This window comes from Procambarus clarkii, chromosome 14, assembly GCF_040958095.1.
Source record: "Procambarus clarkii isolate CNS0578487 chromosome 14, FALCON_Pclarkii_2.0, whole genome shotgun sequence".
Lineage (NCBI taxonomy): Eukaryota > Metazoa > Arthropoda > Malacostraca > Decapoda > Cambaridae > Procambarus > Procambarus clarkii.
The window spans coordinates 1,998,403-2,025,816 of NC_091163.1; the positions used below are offsets into that span (position 1 = coordinate 1,998,403).

At 49.7% G+C, this 27,414-nt stretch overlaps 1 protein-coding gene across 5 annotated transcripts in view; it reads right to left on the minus strand.

Annotated features, from left to right (window-relative positions):
- Window positions 1-310: 310 nt before the first annotated feature.
- The window catches only part of PolD1 (DNA polymerase delta), a 163,097-nt gene continuing 135,993 nt past the window's right edge, over window positions 311-27,414 (minus strand). For 4 of the 5 annotated variants that reach the window (XM_045763369.2, XM_045763378.2, XM_045763359.2 and 1 more), the window contains exon 24: window positions 311-626. In XM_045763369.2, the coding sequence (XP_045619325.2) occupies window positions 530-626 (97 nt within the window). In that variant the 3' untranslated portion in view covers window positions 311-529. Of the gene's footprint in view, window positions 627-10,722; window positions 10,937-27,414 lie in introns of those variants that run through there. The other variant, XM_069324247.1, reaches the window with a different exon arrangement.

Genomic DNA, 27,414 nt, shown 5'->3' on the forward strand with positions numbered 1-27,414 from the left:
TGGTGTTCCAGATGCTTGGTAGCTCTTGTGGTGTTCCAGATGCTTGGTAGCTCTTGTGGTGTTCCAGATGCTTGGTAGCTCTTGTGTGTACTTGTGGTGTTCCAGATGATTGGTAGCTCTTGTGTGTACTTGTGGTGTTCCAGATGATTGGTAGCTCTTGTGTGTACTTGCAGTGTAATTTCTCATTTTTTTTTAAGCTGCTGTAACAATGCTCTTTGCACGTTAACTTTCACAGTAAACTAATATATTTTCGTACAATAAGCCAAGTTTTATTTTAACGCAAAAATAAAAAAGGACATTCAAACTCAAATTCTTTTTGTTAACATTTATATATAAAACATACAAATTAACAAATTAATTGTTTTTTACAAATATCTTTGCTTCATCTATAAATCATGAAGTCAGCTCTTTCCATTGTATTAAACATTATCTTACTGTACGGCCAACCAACAAACACATCTCACACTATTTAATGGTTATGTAGGCAGGACTGTTGATAGTTTTTATTATTACATGTTAAAACCTATAATTACCAAGCAGGAGCCCCAAACCTCTCTAGAACTTTATCTTGATCAACCAACTCTATTTGCACTTTCTTTCTCATATAGAATATGGGACAGTCTCGACTGAAAAGAAAAGTAAAATTGAATAAGTTGATATAGAGTGCATGGATAAACAATAATAATAAAGAGTACATGGATAAACAATAATTATAAGGTGGAATAAGGCTTAATGCAAGTAGTGTGCCGAGTGACAATTAAGCAGCAATGTTTAAAGTACCAGATGAATATGCCTATAAGCTAATTTATTTTAAAGCATAGACCTCTGCTCCCCTTTTGTTTTTTCTTCTTTCTTCTGGTAAGTTATAAGGAATTCCCCCACCAGTCATATGCGGTAGTAGATGCTTGATGCTTGTCCCACAGTTTTGCCCAAGTGTGATAGTGCTAATTCTATGTGATAAACTATGGATTAGGGAGGGGTACCCAGCTGTACTCAGGTCTACATCCCCCCTCTACCCTCTATCCCCATGTCTCATAAAATGAACTGGTAATGAATTCACGTTCAGCCACCTTTCACTGGTTTCGTGGCTGGGTATAACCACTGGGCCTGACACCCTCTTAACTTGAACATTATATGGTAGAATGTCCCATACTGACTGACTTTCACCCTCCTGGGCTAAGGTATGCTGAACTCTGTAATTACTATATGAGTACTGGAACTCTTGATGATATATTGGACTTGTACCCAAGATTGACCGTGTAATGTATCAATTATATAATGTATGTATGTGATGTAACTATATAACCTGAGCTTGTAAAAGCACCTTCATCACCTTCAGTGATTAAGTGCTTAATTGCACACTAGTTTCTCTATCAGCTATCTCACCCTGTCAGAGTAACAGAGACAAATGTATGTGAATGCATGTGTGTATAAATATGAATGTATATATGTATATGTACGTATATTCGTGCGTTTATGTATATGTATGTGTATAAAGTATATATGGAAGCTGATCAGAATTACATTTCCCCTTTGTAAATGCACATAAATGACACTAAAAAGACACATCGAACACTTTATGTAGGGCATACATAAATCTGTGTATCTATGTATTTACGTATGTATGTTAGCTTAGCATTTTAAAAGCACCGAATCACCTTCTGTGGTTGAGTGTTCAATAAACCCTTGAACTATATGTTTAACACATCTCTAACCCTGACCATGGAGGACAGAAGAAAATGTATATATGCTGGTTAGCATTGTAAATGTGTGGCCACGTCTGTGGTAGAAAATAATAATAATAATAAAAACACCAGCGTTGAATGTAATGAAACGCCATTTTCTGGGCGAGTCCCGGAGGCTCCCCGGAGCTATCCATGGCTGATATGGATACCCTAACTAATTTTGCATCAGTCGATGTGGGTGGACTTCTAGGCCTACCGGTGACCACGAGCCAGAACCTGGCCCCCTCAGAGAGGCACGGGGAGCAATGGCCCATAGAATTGCACATGTGATTTGGAGCATTCTATATCTGCCATCGACCGGGACAAGCACCCAGAAAGGTAAGCGCCATAAAACAAACCCCTATTCTGGTTAACAACAAAAATCGACAAACGAGTGGACAGAACTCCCACAGGAAAACGAACTCACAAGCATGACGTCACACGAGCCGCGCCGCATGTCTGCGCAGCTCCCCCCTCCCTGGGAGGGGGAAGGGGAAGCCCCAGACCCCCGCGCCGGCAATCCCCGCCCCAGTTCTGAGGCTGGATATCAAAACCGCGAAAAAAACGCCGACTGGAGGGCGGGAGGGTGCCGGGGAGCCTCCAGGACTCACCCAGAAAATGGTGTTTCATTACATTCAACGCTGGTTTTCTGGGGGGAGCCCCTACGGCTCCCCGGAGCTACTTCACCAAAGACTACCTAAGAAAACAAGGGGACATACCCGGGAGGTGGTCGGTGAACCACACCTGAACACGAAGTCGAGACAACCCAAGGACCCCTCCGGAAAGCAGCAGGCACATCATTCGCCAGAAAAAGGGAAAACGGCTGCAGACGAAGAATCCTATGACCACGACCATAGGAGCCAAAAACCACTGAGCCTGAGAAGAGCATGAAGCTTTGCCACACGACCCCCAGAGGCCAATGCCAACATAAAAAGAAAGCCAAGGCAAAGCAAACCTGAACCGAAGGAGCCACAACAACCAAGGAGAAGAAAAACATGGAGAGCACCCTGTCCAAAAACCAGAACGGCACAGGCAGTGCATGAGCAGGCCGGAGGTGAAACAACGCACGAGACAGCCTGCGAAACGGCGCAGAAGGAACATCGATACCGAAAGCTAGCAGCAGAAACCAAGGTGCCAGACCCAGGAACGGCCCCAAGCGCCTTTACATCCTCCGCAAGCCAATCCTATGACAGCCCCAGGAGGGAAAAGAAAACGCAGGACCAAAACCAAAATGCCACAAGCGTGCAAGTCCATCGCCACAAGTGCAGCCGACAGGGAAGGAACCCGCATAAGGAGCCGCCCCCGCACCAACATCCCGCAGAAGGGCAAGAGCGAAAAGACTCATTAACACTTTCGCACTTTAGATTAGAGATAACTCGTCGCCGTTTTTTCTTACGATTCCGCATAACAGCCTACTTTTCTCGTCCATCGAAAAAATATTCCTATAAATTCCATTTTTTAACCGAAATGGATGGGGATACTCTCAGATTATATACGTTTTGTAGAGAATTTATTTGCGAATTTTTTGGTACCAGAATGAATATTATATCACATAAACTTCTATGAGTAAAAAAAAAAATACACAAAGTATGTTTGGGGGTGTGGCGAGCGTGTGGCAGTGGGTTCCCTTTAGCCGTTGATATATCCAACACGTGGGAAATATTTGTATGTGTTATGTATATGTCTGTGTAGGGAATTTTACTGTGATCACTGTCATACAAATTATAAAATGTTTCAACAAGTATAAACATGACAAACATCAAACGAACGAAAACAATGCGTTCGTTTCTGCCGCGAACGCATACCGAGCGACGTGGTTCTATATTTGGCGCTTCTCTTACACATGCTTTGTACAGATGTTATACATTTCATCTTATAGAAAATTTTATTGCGAACATATTGGTATAAAAAAGAAATACGTACATAGAAAAGTAGGGTCAGGAAACGTATAAACTTTCCAAGCATGATTTCCCCCCTGTGTTTTCGCCAGTGCGCTCGCGGCTAACTACTCTCCACTTCACACACTCTTGCAGGTGGGCAATTACCTATATTAAACATTCATATGCATATGTCTGTGTAGAGAATTTTATTGCGATTCCAATGATACCAAAATTAGCGATGTAGGACAACTGTAGGGTTCGCAACCATTAAGAGAGTGGAAACATTTTGTTGCCGTTTGGCGCTCTCGGCGAGTGATCTGCATAGTTTTTTATTTGGTGTTGATACTCCTTATGCTTGGGCGGCATTTTATAGGTATGCTCTTATAGACAATTTCATTGCGAACACAGTGATACCAAATTTAAATACGTGCGCCTTCAATTATTGTCAGGACAGTCAAAAGAGTGTACACTTTTTTGGTCTTACCGCGTAGGCGCGCGAAGTGCCGAAAGCATCTGGGGTATTGTTTTTTTTTGAGCGCCGAGAGCGCGAAAGTGTTAAGAGGAGCAAAATCGCCCCCAGGAAAATGAGTAGCGCCGAGACAGCGCTAAAAGAAGAGTTATGAACAAAAGAACAAGAAGGCCAAACACCCAGAAGCTGCCTGGAAGAGGACTCACAAGCCCTAGAAAGGACCGGAGGGAAGCTCAACCGAATGACGACAGACGTACCAGAAAACGGGAAGGAGCAAAACCGTCCTGAACCTTCAAGAACAAAAAGAAGCAAACACAAAGGACGAAGGCACAAAAACCCCGTTGCACCCGAGACCAAAAGTCATGCAGAAACTCCAAGAAGAGGGGGACATGACAGAGAAGGCCCATCCCAGAAAAAAAGGAGCGAAGACCGTAAAAAAGAACCCACCGACAGGATGGAAGCAACGGGCACAATGGACAAGAAAACCGAGCCCAGGGAGGGGCCGACGCCCACAAAGCACGTGCGTAGAGGGGGAACGGAAAAACCCCACACCACAAAACTGCAAGCCCCGCCCAAAGGGGTAGAAATACCCCGGCGGGGACCAACAGGGCCTGAGGCCCCTCATGTTAGCCCCACCCCAGCCCCGGGAACCCACCCTGCAGGCCCCGAGGTCGAGCTGTCCCCCCAAAGCCTCAGCGTCAAGAAAAACCCCGGGGCAGCCGTGAAAAACACTAAGGAAGGGAGCCCACTAGGCTCTGGAACTTGAACCGAAACCGGAGGATAGGTGAGGGGCGAGACGAAGACCCCAAGCTCATCCCCAGCCAGCACAACGAGGCGAGGACGAGGACAGGACAGAGAATCCAAGGAACATGGAAAAACCAGGCCCGGCACAGCAAGACCGGCAAGGAAGGAGGGCCTCAGAGGGAGCACGGAAGGGCCGAACAAAATGCCACAACCAACCCCGACACACAGCTGCAGTACCAAAACCGCCGCAAAATGTCACCACACTCCTCGAGGAAGCAACAGAGAAGATAAAGATAAATCGTAACACAAGTGGCACACAAGGGGACACAGGCGGAAACCGAGCACCCAACTGAGCCACAGGGACGGTAGCAGAAACGTGTGCAGTGTAACAGGCAAGCGAAGGAAAACATCAGGCAGCCCAACTTGGGCTGTCCCCATACAAAGCCCCAAGAGCAGACACAAGAGCACCCATGAAGCACAGAATCCGCTCGACAGGTGAACGACAGGGGAGAGGCGGAACCAAAGAGCCAGAACCCAAACCTGCAAGCACAAGGAGGCGAGCACAAAACACCCTCGACACAGAAAAACGTACCACCGAACAGGCACCCCCACCATTGCACCGTGGAACAAGGTGGAGGCGGGGCCCCGAACTCAAGCAAGGTTAGACAAGCATAGGAGAGGGGCAGAAGGAGTACAGGCAGGAGCCGCCTCGGAAGGGCCAAGAGGCCACCCGCAGACACCCGTGAACCGAGGAAGGAAGCAGGTGGAGAGAACAAGAGCTGCCCTGTACGGGTTAATAGCCCTGCAGTAGGCACCTCGGGTGGTACGGTCCACGTTCTCAAGTACATATGTACACCCATTCCTACTTCCAAAAACAAAAACCGCGTCAGGATGAAGGAGACGCCAAACCGCACCAACTCACCTGCAGAACATAGGCGCTGAAGGGCCATGATGCAAGTCTATGAGTCCGTAGCCGCCGGAGGCGGCTAGGGCACCCATGCTGGAGAAGAGGAGAGCGGCGAAGGTGGCTCCCCACCCTAGAATGCAGGGAAAAACCTTGTGACTTCCCCACAGCGGCACTCCAGAACACCCCCAAAGCAACGGGGCACTGATTGGATGAAGAAAAGAGCGAGAGGCGAAGCCCCCCCCCTGTGGGAACCGACCTGTGAGATTTATATGAATTTATATTTACGTTAATTTATATACTTCGATAGCAATTTGTATAATGATAAGTGGACTGTATTTCTGCAATAATCTCAATCTCACAAATCGATCCTCTACACATTAGGGGGGGGTTTATTAATTGAATATATATGCAGCCAATCAAACTACAGTATTAACTACACATTATTAAACATTGAAGAGGTTCCTTATCTTATAGTACAGCAGGTTAGTCCACCAGGTATAACTAGGGTGTAGACACCAAATTATCCTCTTTGAGGTAGCTTCCATATCACCCAGTAACTGGTGCACAAAATCTTGCATCCTCGTCTTGACCTGTCAAAAGTGCGCTAGCTGTGAAGCCAGATACCTATATATGACAAGTATATCAGAGAAAACAGTACATGGAACATGAAGACCTGGCTTAATTACCTTTAGTTTGAGGCTTCCATGTGATCTAACCGGGTCACCCTATATCCTGACATTAATGGCCATAAATGAATGATAAACGGGTTTCGGATAGACACTTAACTTGAATTTGTAGACAGCGTGTTGACAATGGTACACCTTTGGGTTCCATAACACTACGTCCAAGTAAATTTAACAGGAGCCGAATTTGCTCCCGTGTGAGCCTCTGGTCTCAATAAACAACAATGGCTGCCCTCCTTCCTCCACTCTGACGCCTGGCTTACATTGTCCAGATTTCAGAACGTGATAGAAGGGTCACATTTACTCTACTTTAATATTGATAATTAAGTTAATTTATATAAGATGTTTTTATGATGGTAAAGTCCAAAGACTAATGTATTTAAGAATAATTCCCACCATAATAGGTGGTGAATTATAATAGTATGTGGTGATGATATCCCGTTTTCTTTAGACGGTAATTCCACTACAAGTTACGTTTTCTATGGGTAACTTGTTGGTAATACAGCAGAAATTATTATCTGTCTGTATGATATATTAAATGGTGTCGGATTTTCCGACATAATTCCCCAGGGGGCTGCTCACGGGTCGAAGTCCTGTTTAGAACAGACGAACACCGATACTCCTCCTTCGAATTATTACATTAATTTGATGTTAGTAGTTAGTAATCACACATTTGTGTGTCTGTTCGTACAGGACGGATGTCCCGTACTAGAGTTGCAGGGGTTAGAAGTCTAATGCGATTTCATTTCCCTGTCAACTCTTGAAAGGCTAATATTCAAGCCTTATTACATATTATTTAACCCAGAAGACTGAATGTGATCAAGTACTACAGTCAAGTATGATTCAGGGACTGCAGTGAGATCAGTGACATTAGATATAACTTGAAGTTTCTTCAGGTAACTGGTCACTGATATATAAACACTGAGGCCCATGGAATACATCTTGATTAAATAATAAATGTATCAAATCAGTCATCAGATTTATTGGGGTTTAATTTAGTTAATTGATTCAGATGATTGAATAGCTCATCATTAAAGTAAAGTATAGTTCTGAGACTGCAGTGGGTTCAGTGACATTGGTCGCAGTGACTTGTAGCTGTTTTAGGCTACTGTTCACTGATTTGCCACTGAGGCCTCATGAACTCATCTTCAGCTTTAAATGATGATACTAACATCAACGTCTGATGCTATAGTCAGCTGTAATCTCCTTAGTATAATGCTACTGGAGAAATATAATCAGCTGACAAATTTAGATTTCTACTGGTATTGTTTATCTGCAGGCATAGGTCTCCTCAGGCTTGATACTGGGCCTGAGAGTAATTTACCTCCTGCAGAGTTTAACATGGTTATACCCTGATATTTAGTAGGGCTACCGATGAATCGATGACAATAGTCTGTCCCAACAAGGAGACCGAAGTCAGTGAGGTGATCAGACTTAATATTATCTGCCAATTTTATTCCTCTATTTCTCAGGAATTTGGCTGTTGCTCTCAGACCTTGAACTTGTAGGTCTACTGGTATCTTGTCCACCACAATGGCTTGTACTCGACAGACGTACCTGCTTAAGCGTACTGATGGTTGTACCACCTGGTAGACTTGAGGTCCTGCATCTGTTACAAACCCTGAGATGTTGAATGACATCTGGGCTACAGGCCTTAATTGTAATTCATCTGCCAGCTTTTTAGTAATATATGTTCTCTGGGATCCTTGGTCAAACAACCCACGGGTATGGACCTTGGCCCTCTTATTCAGGATGGTAATTTGGGCAGTAGGCAAAGTCGTATTACCTTTAGACTTTGCCGAATGGACACTCTTTGTTGGTTGCACCTTGCAGTACTGTACTGAGGTGGGAATGCTATCTTCCACCTTGGGGTTTGGAGACGTTGTTTTGGTGTCTCTGCATAATGCTGCATGGTGCTGACCTTTGTTACACCTATTACAGGTGTGTAATTGGGTCTCACAGTCGTTGATGTTATGTTTCCTGAGGCACCTCGTGCAATGTTGCAAATCTTTGAGTCGCTCAACACGGGCGTCACTATCAGGAAAATTAGGGCAGTGGTACATTGAATGTTTCTCATTGCAGAACAAACATGTTCCATAGCTTCCAGTACCCTTTGGTGTCACGTTCTTGGGTGACACAGTAACTATAGGCTTGGAGGGTCCAACTGCATATACGCCCACACTGCCACTGTTCCACTTTGGTGTTGAATTATATTGTCTAGATTGATTTGGAGTACCTTTGGTACTCTGTGGTTTACTATTATTGGTTTCTGAGGGTTTACTTGGTGGTTTTAATTTGTCATGTGTTCGTAATTGATGAACTACTGACTTTAAACCTTCAGATATTTCATTCATGGATAAGATACTTTTATTGTAATGAGCACTCATTTGTCTCAATATGTCCCTAGGTATTTTCTCCTGGACAATTATTTTCAAGACCCACTCAGCCCCGTTTGTATCTGCTGTCAGGCTGAGGGCATTGATCAATGATTCTACCTCCAGCTTGAAGACTTGGAGTGAATCAGCTGAAGCCTCCGGTGGGGGTAAATGCAACAGCTCATGAACTAAATGTGATGTTCTTACTTCTGGATCAGCATAATTATCCTTGAGGAGTTTTACTGCCAGATCATAGCCGTCATTAGTTAATCTCAGATGGGATACTACTGTTTTAGCCTCACCTGATAATTGACCTTGCAAATAAGAGAATTTACTACTCTTTGGTAAAGATTGTTTTGAGTCTACAAGGTCAACGAATTTGTTCCAAAATTCGTCCCAATCTTCCTCATCTTTTCCTGAGAAAGTGGGTAAATTAATTGGAGGGAGTCGAGCTTCTGCTTGACTCGTATTAGATGCAACTGTTGTTGTTGTTGCTGTTGCCTTGTTCTGGGCAATTAATTTGACATAAGGCTGTAACGTGGCCTGAGTGTGATCTTCATAATTCGCAAGATCAACCATAATGTCGTCTATTTCTGTTTCTGATAAATTAGTGTTGGCAAGTTCAGCCACATATGTTGCTATTTGGCATTTGATTTGCTCAAATTTACCTGCAGCTGCTTGATAATAGCTTTCCAGGTCAGCATAATCAACTGGGGATTGTTGTGACAAATCTTCACATTTCTTGATCTGTCTTGTTAAGTGGCCTTTAAGACCTGCAAGGGTTCTTTTCATTCTCCCTGCATTATCCATCCTGGCTAGTTGGTGAAGCCTTGTGGGGCTTGTATTTGGGCTGCTCATAATACTGAACAAGCACTGATGGTAGCCTAGGGTAAATTCTGCACTCACTAGGCTGTAATCCTACCTCTACTAGAGGTTAGCACTTAAAATTAATACACATTATATATATACAATCATACACACTAATGATTTGAGTGATAAACCAGTGTCACTGGAAGTACCATTAGGTTAGCTCTTCTATATCACCCTAGGATGGTAGAGACACTAATTAATCACTCAAAGGTGTAATGATCATAAGTAAATTATTATATATACAACTCAACTCGAGTTGATAAAAATTACACCCAAAATAGGGTCTGGACCATTCATTAATGGTGTTAGGTTGTTCAATATAGTACAACTGACTATTGTAATAATGGGACTAGGATGAGCAATAATAGTTCAACTAGTCATATCCTACCCTGTTGTGGGTTGGCAATTAGTAAATATTATATTGAGAACACTAGTGCAATATATATTAAATAATTCTCTATTTTGGAGAAATAATATACACAATTATTGATAATAGCCTCTTAATTAGTCTCTATGAAACTTCTAATATTATCTAGAAGTATTAAATATTATTAGTGACCTCGCGAAATAAAGTCCACAAAATTCGTAGATAATCTCTCGCGAAATGTAACACCACGAAATCCGTGAACAATCTCGCGAAGACACAGTCACTAGTTTGGCTGGATTCTATATTAGCGCTGTCATTTCACGAAATAACACGCCACCAAATATCTGTGGGTGTGCATGAAACCGCTGACGAAGCTGAACTGGGCTGAGGGAGGCTCCTGAGCTCCCTCGAGGCTACGCTGCCTTCTTGACTGCTGGCTTTGTTTAAATAACACTGCACTAGTATATTTAATGAATCCACTGGTTAACTGGTTCATCCGGTACTAAGATGACCAAATGTGGGTTCATAGGATCAAATAATCCGTCATCCGGTTCGAAGATGACCAAATAATGTGGGAACCGACCTGTGAGATTTATATGAATTTATATTTACGTTAATTTATATACTTCGATAGCAATTTGTATAATGATAAGTGGACTGTATTTCTGCAATAATCTCAATCTCACAAATCGATCCTCTACACATTAGGGGGGGGTTTATTAATTGAATATATATGCAGCCAATCAAACTACAGTATTAACTACACATTATTAAACATTGAAGAGGTTCCTTATCTTATAGTACAGCAGGTTAGTCCACCAGGTATAACTAGGGTGTAGACACCAAATTATCCTCTTTGAGGTAGCTTCCATATCACCCAGTAACTGGTGCACAAAATCTTGCATCCTCGTCTTGACCTGTCAAAAGTGCGCTAGCTGTGAAGCCAGATACCTATATATGACAAGTATATCAGAGAAAACAGTACATGGAACATGAAGACCTGGCTTAATTACCTTTAGTTTGAGGCTTCCATGTGATCTAACCGGGTCACCCTATATCCTGACATTAATGGCCATAAATGAATGATAAACGGGTTTCGGATAGACACTTAACTTGAATTTGTAGACAGCGTGTTGACAATGGTACACCTTTGGGTTCCATAACACTACGTCCAAGTAAATTTAACAGGAGCCGAATTTGCTCCCGTGTGAGCCTCTGGTCTCAATAAACAACAATGGCTGCCCTCCTTCCTCCACTCTGACGCCTGGCTTACATTGTCCAGATTTCAGAACGTGATAGAAGGGTCACATTTACTCTACTTTAATATTGATAATTAAGTTAATTTATATAAGATGTTTTTATGATGGTAAAGTCCAAAGACTAATGTATTTAAGAATAATTCCCACCATAATAGGTGGTGAATTATAATAGTATGTGGTGATGATATCCCGTTTTCTTTAGACGGTAATTCCACTACAAGTTACGTTTTCTATGGGTAACTTGTTGGTAATACAGCAGAAATTATTATCTGTCTGTATGATATATTAAATGGTGTCGGATTTTCCGACACCCCCCCCCCGAGAAAAAATGGATGCAGAACAACATGTGTGCACACCGCTTGGAACCAAAACAAACTCCCACGGCGCATGCGCAGGACGCGAAAAAAAAGTAGCCCAACAAGGCGAGAAGGAGCCCAACAAGGCGAGAAGTAGCCCAACCGGCGACAAGCCCCCCAAACTGCTACAAGGAGCCCAAACTGCTACAAAAGAGCCCAAACGGCTATAAAGGAGCGCAAATAGCTACAAGGAGCCCAAATGGCTACAAGGAGCCCAAATGGCTACAAGGAGCCCAAATGGCTACAAGGAGCCCAAACGGCTACAAGGAGCCCAAACGGCTACAAGGAGCCCAAATGGCTACAAGGAGCCCAAACGGCTACAAGGAGCCCAACCTGTCCAGAACAGAAGGAACCAGTATGGAGGCAAACTCCGGGACACGTAGGAGGTAAGCCTCAAAGGCCAACCGCACCGCAAGCGAAGAGATGCGGGTAGCCGAAAACCTCCGGAAGACGGAACCGAACAACCACAGGGACACGGAACCGAACCCGGGGAGTAGCAGAACCCAAGCCCAAATCGTACGCAGAGGGGGGAAAGAAAACCCCACTCCTCGCAACAGTAAGCCCCGCTCAGAAGGACGGAAATCCAGGCGGGGCGCAATGGAGCCCAAGGCCGCTCCTCCCCAACCCCAGGAACCTCTACACCAGGCCACGGGGCCGAGTCGACCTCCAAAGCCCCGGCCCCACAAGAAAAAGCAGGGGCAGCCGAGAGAGCTGGAAGAGGTCAGACCCCGGAGCATCGGCAGGAGGAACAGACTCGAATACCTCCGCAGCTACCCCGGACGGGGCAACCCCTGAAACTGCCCAAGTCTCAGAACCTCTAACCCCGCCCCGACCCCGAAGTCTGCAGATGCGTAGGGGCCGGAAGCAGGAGGGGAAACAAGGGGGGCGTGGAAGGAACCAAGGCTGAAGCGACCAAAACCCCCAAGTCTCGGTCCGTTCACAAAGCGGGGCAGCATCAGGGCGTCCGGGGAAGTGACAAACCTGAGCGCGTTGCAACAACCTACCCCGCAACGCGCGAGCTGCCTGCACCCACGGGAATTCATCAGCAGACTGGGTGAATGGAGCCACGAACAAGCAACAAAGCTCGCAGGACTCAGGGTCGAATGTGTCACCGACCCAACAGGCAGCATGATGGAGGCAAAAACAAGGAGAGTCACCCTGAGACAAAGGGACAGAGCAACCCTCAACTCGCACAAAGCGAGAGGGGACGCAAGGGTCTCCACTATTGGACCCGAGAGCCCCCGGGGGGTTTCCCAGGGCCCCTAGACTGGGTTTGCTAAGGGTTATCCCAGGCAGGGCACTGCTAACCGGCGCCCCAAACTACCAAGTAAACTGCTAAAGCTGAACCCACAGGACGTGTCCATCCATAAGGGCGAAGCAAGGGGTGCCACCACACAAACGAACCTAATATAAGGGGGGGGGGGGGGGGGAGAACCACAAGGCAGACCCCCCTACCAGGCAAAAACAAATATAAAAGAAAAACCACACAAGTGGACAACGTACTCAGAGGGAACAGAGCCGGCCGCTGTCATAGGTGAAAACTAGCTACGCAGTACCCTGCACCCCACCAGTGCTATAACTACCACTTACCCCAAGGCAAACAAGGGAGGAAAACCCCCAAACACTTGGGGCGGCCAAACGCCAAGCAGCGAAAAGCCAACAGAGGTAGACCCAAGGTGACTTGTGGAAGGCAACCCCAAGCCCCAAGGGTGGTACTTACAGGGCACTCAGGGAAGGTGACCCTAAGCACATGCAGCCCGAGTACCTGAGAATACTACTCCCAGCTCAAACGACCACCGTAAGAGCAGCACTGCAAACAAGTCACAGCACTGAGACAAGACCGGAGCTGGAGCCACACGACCATGCACTATCCCATCAGCCGAGGAACTAGGGCGGGGATCGCCGGTGCGGGGGTCTGGGGCTCCCCCTTCCCCCTACCGAAGAGGGGGGAGCTGCGCAGACATGCGGCGCGGCTCGTGTGACGTCATGCTTGTTAGTTCGTTTTCCTGGGGGAGTTCTGTCCACTCGTTTGTCGATTTTTGTTGTTAACCAGAATAGGGGGTCTGTTTTGTTGTGCTTACCTTTCTGGGTGCCTGTCCCGGTCGATGGCAGATATAGAATGCTCCAAATCACACATGCATTTCTATGGGCCATTGCTCCTCGTGCCTCTGTGAGGAGGCCAGGTTCTGGCTCGTGGTCCCCAGGTAGGCCTAGAACTCCACCCACATCGACTGATGCAAAATAGTTAGGGTATCCATATCAGCCATAGAAAGCTCCGGGGAGCCATAGAGGCTGCCCCCAGAAAAAAATTAGAACCATGATTGAAATGCAAAAAACTAGTGTTGAATGTAATGAAACGCCATTTTCTGGGCGAGACCCAGAGGCCCCTGGAGCTATCCAGGCTGATATTGCTAATATCAGACTTTGGCATCAGTCATGTGTATGGAGTTCTTAGGCCTACCGGGGACCACGAGCCAGAACCTGGTCCCATCAGAGATGCACAAGGAGCAATGGCTTATAGAAACCCCCCATGTGGTTGGAAGCATTCTATGTCTGCCATCGACTGGGTCAGGCACCCAGAAAGGTAAGCATCCCAAAACAAACCTCTATTCTGTTTAAGAAATTGTTATTGAGAGCCAAACTAGTGGACAGAACTCCCAAAATAAAAACGAGCTAACGAGCATGATGTCATCATGTCGCTGTCTGCGCAACTGCCCCCCCCTTCCCAGGGAGGGGGGAAAAAGAAGCCCCAGACCCCTCGCACCGGCAACCCTAGACCCCAGTTCTGAGGCTGGATATCAAAACACTCAAAAAAACGCCGACCAGAGAGAGGGAGGGTTGCCGGGTCTCACCCAGAAAATGATGTTTCATTACATTCAATGCTGGTTTTCTGGGGGAAGCCCCGTCGGCTTCCCGGAGCTACCTACCCAAAGACGAAAATACTGTAAGAGGAACCTAACATGGGAGGCGGGAGTTGCACACTCCCCAACGCGAGGCGGAGACAAAAGATTGCAACTGCAAACCCAAGGCCACATAAGCCCGACAAGGCCCAGGAACATCAACGAAGGAATAGAGCCAACCTATGAACATCGTGGGCACGGGGATAGACAGCAGGCGGGGTGGACTGAACCACACCGCGGATGACCCGAGAGAACCGCATCCTGGAACAGGAAAGAAAGGAAACTGGAACAACCCAAAGCATGACCCCGGTCATGGAAGCCATGGCACGCAAAGAACGGCAAAACACCGCAACCGAACACAACACACGATGCACCCCTAGCCAGACCAACCAAGCATCAACAACCCAAGGACCCCTCTGGAAAGCAGCAGTCTCATTCTTCGCCAGAAAAGAAGATGACTGCAAACGAACAAACCCACCACCGGGACCAAACGAGCAGAAACCCCTGTGCCGGAGGAGAGCATGAAGCTCCCCAACCTGACCCCCAGAGGCCAATGCCAACAAGAAAAGAACCTTAGAGAAACAGTCCTGAACCGAAGGAGCCACTACAAACCGAGGAGAAGAGAGATAAGAGAGCACCTGTCAAGCGACCAGGACGGCTCAAGTAGCGCATGAGCAGGTCGGAGGTTAAACAACACACGAGACAGTTTGCGAAACGGAGTAGAAGTGACATCAATATCGAAAGCAAGCTGCAGCAGTTCCGCCAGCGCCGTACAATAGGAGGCGACAGTATTCGGCATAAGACATTGGTCCTGGAACAACCAAGAAAGAAAGGACAAGACAACCTTACCAACAGCGAAGTATACCTACGAAGTCAAAGAAAGAAACAGAAGGACCGCCAACAGACTTCATACTGCCGCCTAGACGAAGCCCGCAAGTGGGACACCAACAACGAAGACACTTGATCACCATAGAGATGATGATAGACTCGAGTCAATCTAGTCCTGCTGAAAGGCATCAATCCTGACGGCCTTGCAGTCGGGAAAGGGTGCCACATACATCGGGAGTCGCTGGGACCACGCTGACACAAAGAGGTCCACCTCCGGGCGTCCGAACGTCTGGCAGAGCCAACTGAATGAGTAGGCGTTGACCGTCCATTCCAAGGAGAGGGAAACGGACTGAGACAGGCCGTCCACCAAGACGTTGCACACCTCCCGAACGTGAACTGCCAGGGGAGCCAAACCCCGAGAACTCAACAGATAAGTCACTCGAAGCGACCAGTGCCAAAGAGCCAGGGACTGCATAGAACCCCCTCAGTTCAGGCAATGAACCACTATGGAGCAGTTCGAACGGAGCCAGATCGTTGATCCGCGGGCGACCCGAACTCTGCGAAGTGCAAACCAAACCGCCGCGAACTCCCGCACCGTGCTGTGGGCCCGACGGAAGGATGGACTCCATCGCCCCTGGCACGCCTGGTGAGCACTGGTCACAAAGCCCCAGCCGAGAGACAACATGTCCGTGAATACATAGAGCGAGGGCTCGGGTAGGTGCCATGGTACTGAACCCGAAAAACCCGAAGAAGCCGGCGACGCAGCAACCTATGCAAGACCCCCCTGGGGGCCAAACCCGGGGATCTCGAGAGAGGCGGAAGGGATGTCCCCGAAGAAATCAGAACAGGTGATGCAGCCACACCCGACCTTGCGGGTAGACTAACATTGCAAAGTTCAGGCTCCCGCACAGATCCTCTAGCAACCGCCGGGTAACCGGGAGTCTCCCAGAAAACAGCAAAGGCGGGACTGCAGGCGAAGGAGAGACTCTGGAGGGAGAGACAAGGAAGCGGTCTGAGAGTCCCAAACAAGACCCAGTCAAGTCCGAACCTAGGAGGGGACCACATGGGACTTCCTCCAGTTCACCAAGAACCTAAACCCGGCAAACTGGGAAAGAACCAAACTCCTGACTAGCAGACATGCAGACCGACTGGGAGCCCAGACCAGCCAGTCGTCGAGGTAGGCCAACACTCGAACACCTAAAAGACTCAGACAGGCCACCACGACCCGCGTAAGGCATGTGAAAACGTGAGGTGCCAGATTCAACCCGAACGGGAGACAACAAAAGCAGTAACTCTTGACACAACAAAACTGAGCCAATCCCAGAACCCCGGATGTCCAGGGACACCACCCAAGTGCCCGGCTTCAACAGAAGTCAGACCTGGGACAGCGTAGTCATCTGAAGGAGGGGCAATGAACCCAGGGGTTCAGACGGAACAAGTCCAGAATGAACCTCAGGTTCGCACAGTCCCTTTTTGGGACCGGAAACAGGCGGGAGACCCACCTGAGGGACGTCGTCATTTCGACCACGCCCAAGCGAACCCACTCTAAGATGACCTGACAGAGCGCAGGGAAAGAGGCCTGCCCCGTCAGCCCCGAGCCCCCCGAAAGAGGAGTCACCCAACGCCACTGCAGACCGTCGGAGATGACCCGATAAGCCCGCAAATCGTGAGACCAAGCATGAGCGAACAGAGCAAGCTTTCCCCCCCCCCCATTGCCCCGTCAATGGAATGAACCGCGAAAGGGCCGGAGCCCCTTACGAGAACCCGAGCCCTGCACAGAGTGAATACCGCGCACACCAGACAAAGGCGATTCCAATGGAGGCGCCGGTCCCGAAACTTGCACCAGTGGCCTACCCTGAGGAGCGGAACCCCGAGTTCATGCGCAACCCCTCCGGAAAGCCCGCCTCCCCCGGGCCCCCTGGAGAACCAACAAATCAGACAAGGGGCGACAACTAGCCGAAGCCTCTTGCAGATACTGCGCCACAGCAGAAACCGCAAACAACAAGGAGCAGAAGGGCAAAGACAACCTAAGAACCAGGGGCCCAGGCAGATTCCAAAGAAGCAAGCACTGCCTGTCGACACACAAGCCAGGAGGCATAAAACAGCGACACCGCATCCCACAGGATCGGCACAAACAGTTTCAACAAGGCAGACGACGAGCAAGCCACCGAGCACAAGGCACCGGACCCAGCAACGGCCCCAAGCCAGTCCGAAGACAGCTCAAGGAGGAAAAAGACGCGCAAAACCGAAGTCAAGAAGCCACGAACGCGCAAGTCCTCAGCAAACTGCGCAGCCGAAAGGGAAGGGACCTGTACATGGGGCTGCATAATGCCTACATCCCGAGGAAGGGCAAGAGCAAACAAGCACTCATTGAGGTGCTCAAATTCGCCCCCCCCCCTAGGAAAACCTGGACCACCGTCAGCCTTATGCCACTCAAGCGTGCGGGAATGACAGAAGGAATGCCACGCCTCCAAACCAAAAACAGGACAGTCTGCCAGCCAGGACAACTCTGGAACCTCATACCGGATCCAGTAGGGAAACGAAGACCCAAACCTGAATGAAGATGGATCCATGACTAAGGCGTAATCCGGGTCACCCAGGAGGTAAGCCGAAAAGCCGCTCGCAGGTTGGATGCGGGAAGCCGAAAACCTCTGGAAAGACAGGACCGAAGCACCCGGGTGCTTCGGGTCCTGTCTTTCCAGAGGTTTCCGACTTCCCGCATTACATTTGGACACAAAACTGAACCTGGGGAGGGGCAGACACCAAATCCAACTCGTACGCAGAGAGGGGGAAAGGAAAACCCCCTCTCCTTGTAACAGTAAGCCTCGCTCTGAGGGCTGAAAAACGCAGGCAGGGTCCAACGGGGCCCAAGGTCCAAGTCAGCCCCTCCCCAGCCCTGGGATCCTTCGCATCCGGACCTGGGCCAGAGTCATTGCCCAAAGCACTGGCCTCAAAAGAAAGGCCGGCTCAGCCGGAAAAGCCGGACAGAAAGGGGCCCACCGGCCAGACCCAGAGGCATTGGCAGGGAGAGCAGATTAGAATGCCTCCGTCGCCACACCAGAAGGAGCATCCCAAGACTGCCCAAGTCTCAAGACCATCTAAACCCTGCCTCGACTCAAAAACCCTCAGACATTTCGGAGCCGGAGGCAAGGGGGGGGGGTAAGGGACCAGACCGAACCACAAGATGGGAAGGACGAGGGGGCGCGGACGAAACCAAGGCTGAAGTGACCAACACTCACAAGTCCAAGTCCCTATAAGCAAAATGGGGCAGTCTCGGGGCATCCCACGTAGCAACTGACCTAGCGCATTGCAACAACCTATACCTAACGTGCAACGCTTGTGCTGCCTGTACTCGAAGAACGTCATCACTAGACTGGGTAAACTGAGTCACCGGGAAGCAACAAAACTCGCAGGACTTCGGGTCGAAAGTATCGCTACACCAACAGGCAGGGTGACAGAAGGAAAAACAATGAGAGTCACCCTTGAACTCGCACAGAGCGATGGGGGACTCAGGGGTCACACCCATCAGACCCATGCGCCCCTTTGGGGATTACCAGGGGTCCTGAGACGGAATTCATGTTCAGGAAAGCCCAGGCAGGGTACTGCTAACTGGCGCCCAATCTACCAAACGACTGACTAAGAGCAGAACCCCCGAGACATGTACACTCATGGGGTCCTAGCAGGGGGTACAACCAGAGGAGAATGTAGTACCCAGACACTGCACTGAGTGGGCAACCAAGGCAGGCCCCCTCATCAGGCAGGAAAAGAAAAAGAAAACCCAGCAAGAGGACAGCGTACCCAGGTGGAACAGAACCGACTGCTTTGAATGGTGAAAACAAGCTACAAAGTAACCAGCTCCCCGTACCAAACTGTTCCCCTACTCTATGGTAAACAAGGGAGAAAAACACCCCAGCACACAAAAGGGCAGCCAAAAACTAATCAGTAAACAGCCTAGCAGAGGCAGAACCCAAAGAACCTTTGGAAGGTGGCCCTAAGGGCAGTATTTACAGGGCACCTAGGGAAGGGACCCCTAGGCGCATGCAGCCCGAGTTCTGAAGAATCACTCCTGGTTCGTGCACCACCTAGAAGACAGACACCACACACAAGGCACAGTGCTGAAACAATCACTGGAGCCATAGCACACGACCGCAGCCAATAGCATCAGCCTCAGAACTGAGAGGTGGATGACTGGGGCGTGGGTCTAGGGCTTCCCCATCCACCTCCCGGGGAGGGGGGGGGGGGAAACTGCGCAGACGGCGGAGCGGCGACATGTGACGTCATACTCGTTTGCTTGTTTCTGTTTAGGGAGTTCTATCCACTTGTTCGTTTTTTTGTAGCAATTTTTACCAGAATCGGGGTTTGTTTTGGGACGCTTACCTTTCTGGGTGCCTAACCCGTTCGATGGCAGACATAGAATGCTTCCAACCACATGGGGGTTTCTATAGGCCATTGCTCCTCAGTAGGCCCGCAGAACTCCATACACACGACTGATGCCAAAGTCTGAAATTAGCATATCAGCCTGGATAGCTCCAGGGAGCCGACGGGGCTCCCCCCAGAAAGAGTCTCGGAAAACAATCCAGAACCGAAGGGGCCACAACAAACCGAGGAGAAGAGAAGAGAGCACCCAATCCAAGAACTAGGACGGTTTAAGCGGTGCAACAGCAGGCCAGAAGTGAACCACGCCAGAGACAGCTTGTGAATCGGTGCAGAGGAAACACCAAAACCGAAGCAACCCAGAGCGTCTCCACCAGCACCGCACGAGACAACGCGACAGTATGTGTCAAGATGATGGCCCTGAACCTACACAAAAGAAGGACAAGACCACACCAACAAAACGCAGCAAACCTACTAAGAGACAAAAAATAAAAAGGAAGGACCGCCAAAAAAACCCACACCTCCGCCGAGATGAAGCACGCAGGTGGGACACCAGCAATGAAGCCACCTGAACACCAACAACAGATGGTGTTCATCTGTTGGTGAACACCAACAGATGAACTGTTGATCTGAACTGAACAGAAAGATGCCACTTTTCTGTACTTGCACTCCACCTGAACACCAACAGATGGAGAGAGATTCGAGGCAGACCAAACCAGCCCCACCACAGACCTATCGAGCATAGGAAGAGGCAGAGCCGCGGGTAAACCTAGGGTGAGAACACAGAGTAAGCTCATCCAGAAAATGGAGTTTCATTACATTCAACGCTGGTTATTTGTGGGAGCCCCTACAGCTCCCTGGAGCCACCTAACCAAATAAAAATGGCAAGACGGAGGTGGCCGCCACTCTCACTTCAATTCAAAGTTGTGACATCTGGCTACAACCTGTGACCCAAAGTGACACACGCCCTACGAGGGACAGGAACGTTGACCAAATAACAAGCAGCCAGGACCCTGTTCGACATCCAAAATCCCCGTATCAGAATGTCAGCTCATTACATGTTACCAAACACGGCAGCCAAAGCAGCAAATTGATGAACGTCACCGGCACAAGGAAAGACCGCAGGCTGGCTGGACCGGACAACCCTGTGAACGGCCTGAGAGACCCAAGCCCCGGAACAGGGAACAAGAAAAACAGGATCAACCCAAAGCGTATCCCCGGCCACAGAGGCTGTGGCACACAGATAACGATGAAAAGCTGTAACACGACACAAGACATGATGCACCCCCAGCCTGACCAACCAAGCATCAACGACCCCTCCGTAAAGCTGCCAGAAAGGCGGCTTTAACTTTTTTCAACATTTTTTCTTACCTTCTTCATCCTTTTCGTTACTTTCAACCTTCTGGCAAGGTTGAGACGGTTGTTTTCCGGGGGAAAAGAGAGGGGGGCCTAGGGTTGTTGATGCTTGGTTGGTTGGCTGGGGGTGTATCTTCTTGTGTCCGGTTGTTACTTTTAGCCATTGCTTGCGTGCCGTGGTCTCTGTGGCCCTGGACGTGCTTTGGGTTGACTCCGGTTCCCTTTGTCCATGTACCAGGGTTCGGGTCTCCCGGGTCGTCCGCGGGGTCATATGGTGTTGCCTGTTGTATTGCTTTTGGGTTCGCGCGCGTGGTTACCGCCTCCCGGGTTTGTCCCTTTTTTTGTCCTTGTCTTTGGGTAGGTAGCTTTGTTGAACTGAAGGGACTCCCCCCAGAAATCCAGCTTCGAATGTAATGAAACACCATTTTCTGGGCGAGTCCTGGAGGCCCCCCGGCAACCCTCCCTCCCTCCGGTCGCCGTTTTTTTGCGTGTTTTTGACATTCAGCCTCAGAACTGCAGGATGGATCGTCGGCTTGGGGGTCTGGGGCTCCCTCTTTTCCCTCCTGGGGAGAGGGGGAGCTGTGCAGACATGCGGCACGGCTCATGTGATGCCATGCTCGTTTTCATTTGAGGAATTCTGTCCACTCGTTTGTCTATTTTTCTCATTTTAACCAGAATAGGGGTTTGTTTTGGGGCACTTACCTTTCTGGGGAGGAGGGGGGTCTGTCCCAGTCGATGGCAGATATAGAATGCTCCAAATCATATGTGCATTTCTATAAGACATTGCCCCTCATGCCTATCTGAAGGGGGCCAGGTTCTGGCTCGTGGTCCCCGGTAGACCTAGAACGCCATTCACAATGACTTATGCCAAAGTCTAAGGATATACATATCAGCCTGGATAGCTCCAGGAAGCGAAAGGTGCTCCCCCCCAGAAAATTATCTTGTTTTCTCTTGAATGTGTCCACGGTTGTTCCGGCAATATTTCTTATACTCGCTGGGAGGAAGTTGAACAACCATGGTCCTTTGATGTTTACATAGTGTTTTCTGATTGTGCCTATGGCACCACTGCTCTTCACTGGTTCTATTCTGCATTTTCTTCCATATCGTTCATTCCAGTATGTTGTTATTTTACTGTATAAATTTGGGACCTGGCCCTTCAGTATCTTCCACGTGTGCATATTATTTGATATCTCTCTCGTCTCCTTTCTAGTGAGTACATTTGGAAACCTCAACAGGAGTGAGTCCCGAACGCCCTAGGGAAGAGAAATCTGAAAACGCAAGGGTAATACTTAGAGGACGTCTAGGGAAACTAGACCTAAATGCATGCAGCCTGCATACATAAGAATACCTGGCCACCACACCACCCTACACAGCTGGCACAGCCACCCAGAGCAAAAATCCAGACAGAAAAGTGAGGTCAGAGTGTACATCAGACCACAGTGGACATCAGTCAAGCACTGAAGGGGTGAGCCGCCGGCTCCCCTGAGCAGGTGTGCTATTTGTGTAATGAGTTGCTTGTTTGTTTGTGTTCTTTTCGGGGAGTTCTTTGGCTCTGTTCTAACGTAGATTGCAATTTTCACCAGTTGGGGGTTTGTATTATTTTGTGTACCCTTCTGGGGGCATTCCCTGGTCGATGGCAGACAAGACATACTCTAAATGTAGAGTGCTCATATGGCCATTGCTCCCTGTGCTTCTGAGGGGGCCAGGTTCTGGTTCGTGGTCCCCGGTAGGCACAGAACTCCCGTAACTGATGACCCAAATTAATACAGCATACAGTACGATGGCTCCAGGGAGCCGATGGGGCTCCCGGAGTCCCATCGGTATCAAAAAACCAGCGTTGAATGTAATGAAACGCCATTTTCTGGGTGAGCCCCGGAGGCTCCCTGGAGCTTATCGGGCTAATGTATGTTATGTTAGACCAGGACATTAGCTAAGGAGTTCAGACCTACCAGGGACCAGCGCCAGAACCTGGCCCCTTCAGAGAGGTTTCAGGGAGCAATGGCCCTGGAAAACCCCATATGGTTGGGGGTTTTCCTTATCTGCCATCGACCGGGGTTAGGCACCCAGAAAGGTAGGCGTAACAAAACAAACCCCACATGGTAAGAAACTACAACAAAAACCGAACAGAGAGGTAGAAAACTCCCTACAATCCCAAGGAAACAAGCAAACAAGCAAACATCACACTTTACTGCCGCGCCGATCGTCCGCGCAGCCCTCCCCACCCCGGGAGGGGGAGGGGGGAGCCCCGGACCTACCGCGCCGGCTGCCAAGCTCCAGTTCGGAAGCTAAGTTTCAACCAACGCGAAAAAACCGCCGACCGGTGGGAGGGAGGGTTTCCAGGGAGCCTCCGGGGCTCACCCAGAAAATGGCGTTTCATTACATTCAACGCTGGTTTTCTGTGGGGAGCCCCTACGGCTCCCTGGAGCTTCATACCCAAAGAGAAGGAAAAGAAAGGGCTAACCCGGGAGGCGGCCGCCACAAACTCTGCAACGCAAAGCCAAGACAACCGGTCGCAAACCTGCGACCCAAGGCAACAAGAACGCCCAAGAACAGACGCACATATGGATGGGCGGCCAAAAACCTGTGCGACCCACAATTCCCTGCGCCCGAAATGAGCCCGAGACGTCACCAACACAGCAGCAATTGCTGCAAACGTCTGAACAGCACGGGCGCAAAGACAGACCGCAGGAAGAAAGAAAACACTGCGGACGACCCGAGCCCTGAAAACAGGGAACGAAGGAACCGGATCAACCACAGCGCATCCCCAGGCACGGTACGCCGGCAACAGCAAAAAGCACAACTGGACAACACAGGACGCACCCCCCGGCCAAACCAAACAAGTACCAATACCCCAAGAACCCCTCCGGAAAGCAGCCGTCTCGACCGTCGCCAGGACAGAGAAAGGCTGCACACCAATAAAGCTACCACCAGTACCAAAGAGGAGGAAACTGAAACCGAAGGGGCTACCACAAACTGAGGGGAAGAGAAGAAGGCACCCTGAACAAGGACCAGGATGGCTCAGGCAACTCATGAGCAGGCCGGAGGGGAAACAAAACGCGAGAAAACGTAATAAACGTCATACAGTCTCCAAGACGAAGCTCGCAGGTGGGACACCGTCAACAAAGCCACCTGAACACCATAGAGATGGCGATACCTGCGTCAAAATACCAGACGCGAAGAGCCAAAGAGAAGGCCGAACCAGTCACGGACAGGACCGATTCGGCCTGCTGAAAGAGGCGAAGCCTCAGGAAAAACGCCCCGGGTACGGACACCTATCAAGCAGCGTCTGAAAAGAAGGCCGGGCCGGCCACCGTGGAACCATAAGGACTGTTCTCGTGGGAATGGGCTGCAACCGAGCCAGAACCCGAAGCAACAGCTGGACCGGAAGAAGAGGTACAGGTACCCCCCACCTCGACCAGGCCTGCCGAAAGCCTCCACCGTGAAGTCCTCGCAGGTGGGAAGGGCGCCACAAAACGGGCGACGCCTAGACCACGCCGACCCGAAGACGTCCATGGCCAGGAGTCCATAAGCCCAACAGAGCCAACAAAACGAATCGGCGACGACTGGCCAACCCACGAAGAGGAATGAACCGAGACAGCTGTCCACCAGGACGCAGGACACACCCCGGACACGAACCACACGGTTAACCAAACCCCCTGTGGTTCCGGCAAGAACCACCAGAGAACAGTCCAAACAGAGCTGAATGGTAGAGTACCTAGTGACCCAAACCCTCCGAAGCGCAAACCAGACAGCCATGAACACCTGAACCGGGCTGTGAGCCCGACGGACAGACAGACTCCATCAACCTCGGCCGACCTGGTGAGCACTGGTCACAAAGCCCCAGCCGAGAGACGACCCGTCCGTGAACACATCGAGCGAAGGCTCGGGGAGCTGCCAAGGCACGGAACCCCGAAAACCCCAAAGAGGAAGCTGGTGACGCAGCACCAACACCAGATCCCCAAAGGAACCCAAGGAATGCAAGAGGCGGAAGCGGAGTCTCCGTAGGAACCAACCGACGCCGGAGCCAAACCCGACTCCGCGGGCAGACAAGCACGCCGAAGTGCAAACTCCCGCACAACCGCCCAAGCAACCGCTGAGCAACCCGGGACCCCCTCCTGAACAGCCAAAGGCGGGACCACAGCCACAGTAACACTTCTGGAGGGAAGACAATGAGGGGCCCAAGAGCCTGAAACAAGGCCCAGGTCCGAACCCGGGACGGAAACAGAAGGTAAAACCTCCAGATCACCAGGAAACCAAACCCAGCGATCTGGAAAGAACCATCCCCTGGCGAGCAGACAAGCGGACTGACTGGGAGCCCACTCCAGCCAGTCGTCGAGGTAGGCCAGACACCGAATCTCAGACGCAGACAGGGCACTAAGATCCGGTAAAGATGCAAAGAGTATACAAAGTGCCCTTCACAAAATAGGGAATGCAATAAAAACAGCAAACCTGAAGCCCCACCACCAAAGCATTGTATGACAATCATATTAAGACATATTATGACATATGACAATCATTATATGACAATATGACAATTATAATCAAAGCATTATATGACAAAGAGTGCTGGGAAGACGGGACACCACGAGAGTAGCTCTCATCCTGTAACTACACTTAGGTAAGTATACATAGGTAATTACCAACCGTGCTAGCCCCAGAAAACTGGAGAGGAACGTGCCAAGAAGTGACCTGGAGGTCCAGGTCCACCATCCATGCACCCGGCCCTAACAGAATCCGAACAGGAGACAACAGTCCTCCGAACAGGAGACAACAGTCCTCCGAACAGGAGACAACAGTCCTCCGAGCAGGGCAGAGGATCCAGGGCGCAGACGGAAGTAGTCCAGAAGAACTGCAGACTGGAAAAGCTCATGACTGCAAAGAGCAGACGGGAAGCCCAGAAGGATGGGGCGGATCGACCACGCCCCACGCACCCACGAAGAGGAAATGACGAAGCGCAGGGAAGAAGCCCACCCCGCCAGCTCTGAACCCCCCCCAAGGGGGAGAAGCCGTCCTCCGACGCCAGCAGAGGCCGGAAGACAACCCAAAGCGCCCACCAACAGCGGGACCAAGCGAGAGGCAACAGAGCAAGCTGCTCCCCCAGCGCCCAGTCAACAGAGAAGGGAACAGAACCCCTTCAGAAAGAAAAAGTACACTACCGAAGTCATGAGGAGAGACTACGGGAATGAAACCACACTTCGCTGGAAGAGGAAGTGAGGGGAGACCTGATCACCACATACAAGATACCCAAGGGAATCGACAGGGTTGAGAAGGACAGGCTATGTAACACAAGGGGCACACGCACTAGGGGACACAGGTGGAAACTGAGTACCCAAAAGAGCCACAGATAGAATTAAATTTTTTTTTTTTTTTTTTTTTTGAGTGTCAGAATGGGAACGGGAAAGCACTAAGAAGTAATGTGGCGACTCCTCACACAAGTAACGAGGCTGACCCCCATACAATGTCACATGTAGACATGACAGAGCCCAAGAGGCACAGGAACCGAAACACCTGTTGACGGACGGTTGAGAGGCAGGACCAAGGAGCCAGAGCTCAACCCCCACAAGCACAACTAGGTGAGGACATATAGTGTAAAAGCACAAGCCGCCGACTAGTGGCAAAGAGCACTACGCCGGCCAGGCAAAGAAGGCACAAAACTGCATCAAAAGGCCCACCTCGACAGCAAAACCACAAAGTCCCAGCACAACCACAACATGTGCCAAGACCCAAAAAGCTCAGTCTGCAAGCCAGGAAGACCCCGGAACCCCAAAAGGCAGAACCGGGTCACACGAGGAAACAAAGTCCCCTGAACCCACAAAAGGGGGCCCAAGAGGAAGAAACCTCCAGAATGAAACCAAGGAACCCAAAGGAACCCAGAATCGAACCAGGGGGAGCCCAAACCACCACATTTGCCGGCGGAGAACACCACTAAAAGGCAAAGCACAGACCCCAGCATAACACCCTGGGAAAACGGTCCCAACAGACCGAAAACCGAGGGGCAAGGTGTGGGAGCAAGCATACCAGCCAGGGGCACTGAGCCTAAACCCAGAGGCTCAGACCCAAAATCAACACCCAAACGTTCCCAGAGGAACAGGCAACGGCAAGAAAACACCAGAAAAACAAAGAAACGACAACAGGAGAACAAAAACCCTGCAAATTTTTTGAAAACTCACCAGAGACGCTCGCTCGCACACCCAGACGCATGTAAACAAACCGCAACGCCACCCTGGTGGCCACGCCGGGAAACCGGCAGACGAAAATGGCCGCCAGCAGGGGCTGTGACTGACGCTTAATAAACAAAAACACGCCAGCAAATGTGGGAAGC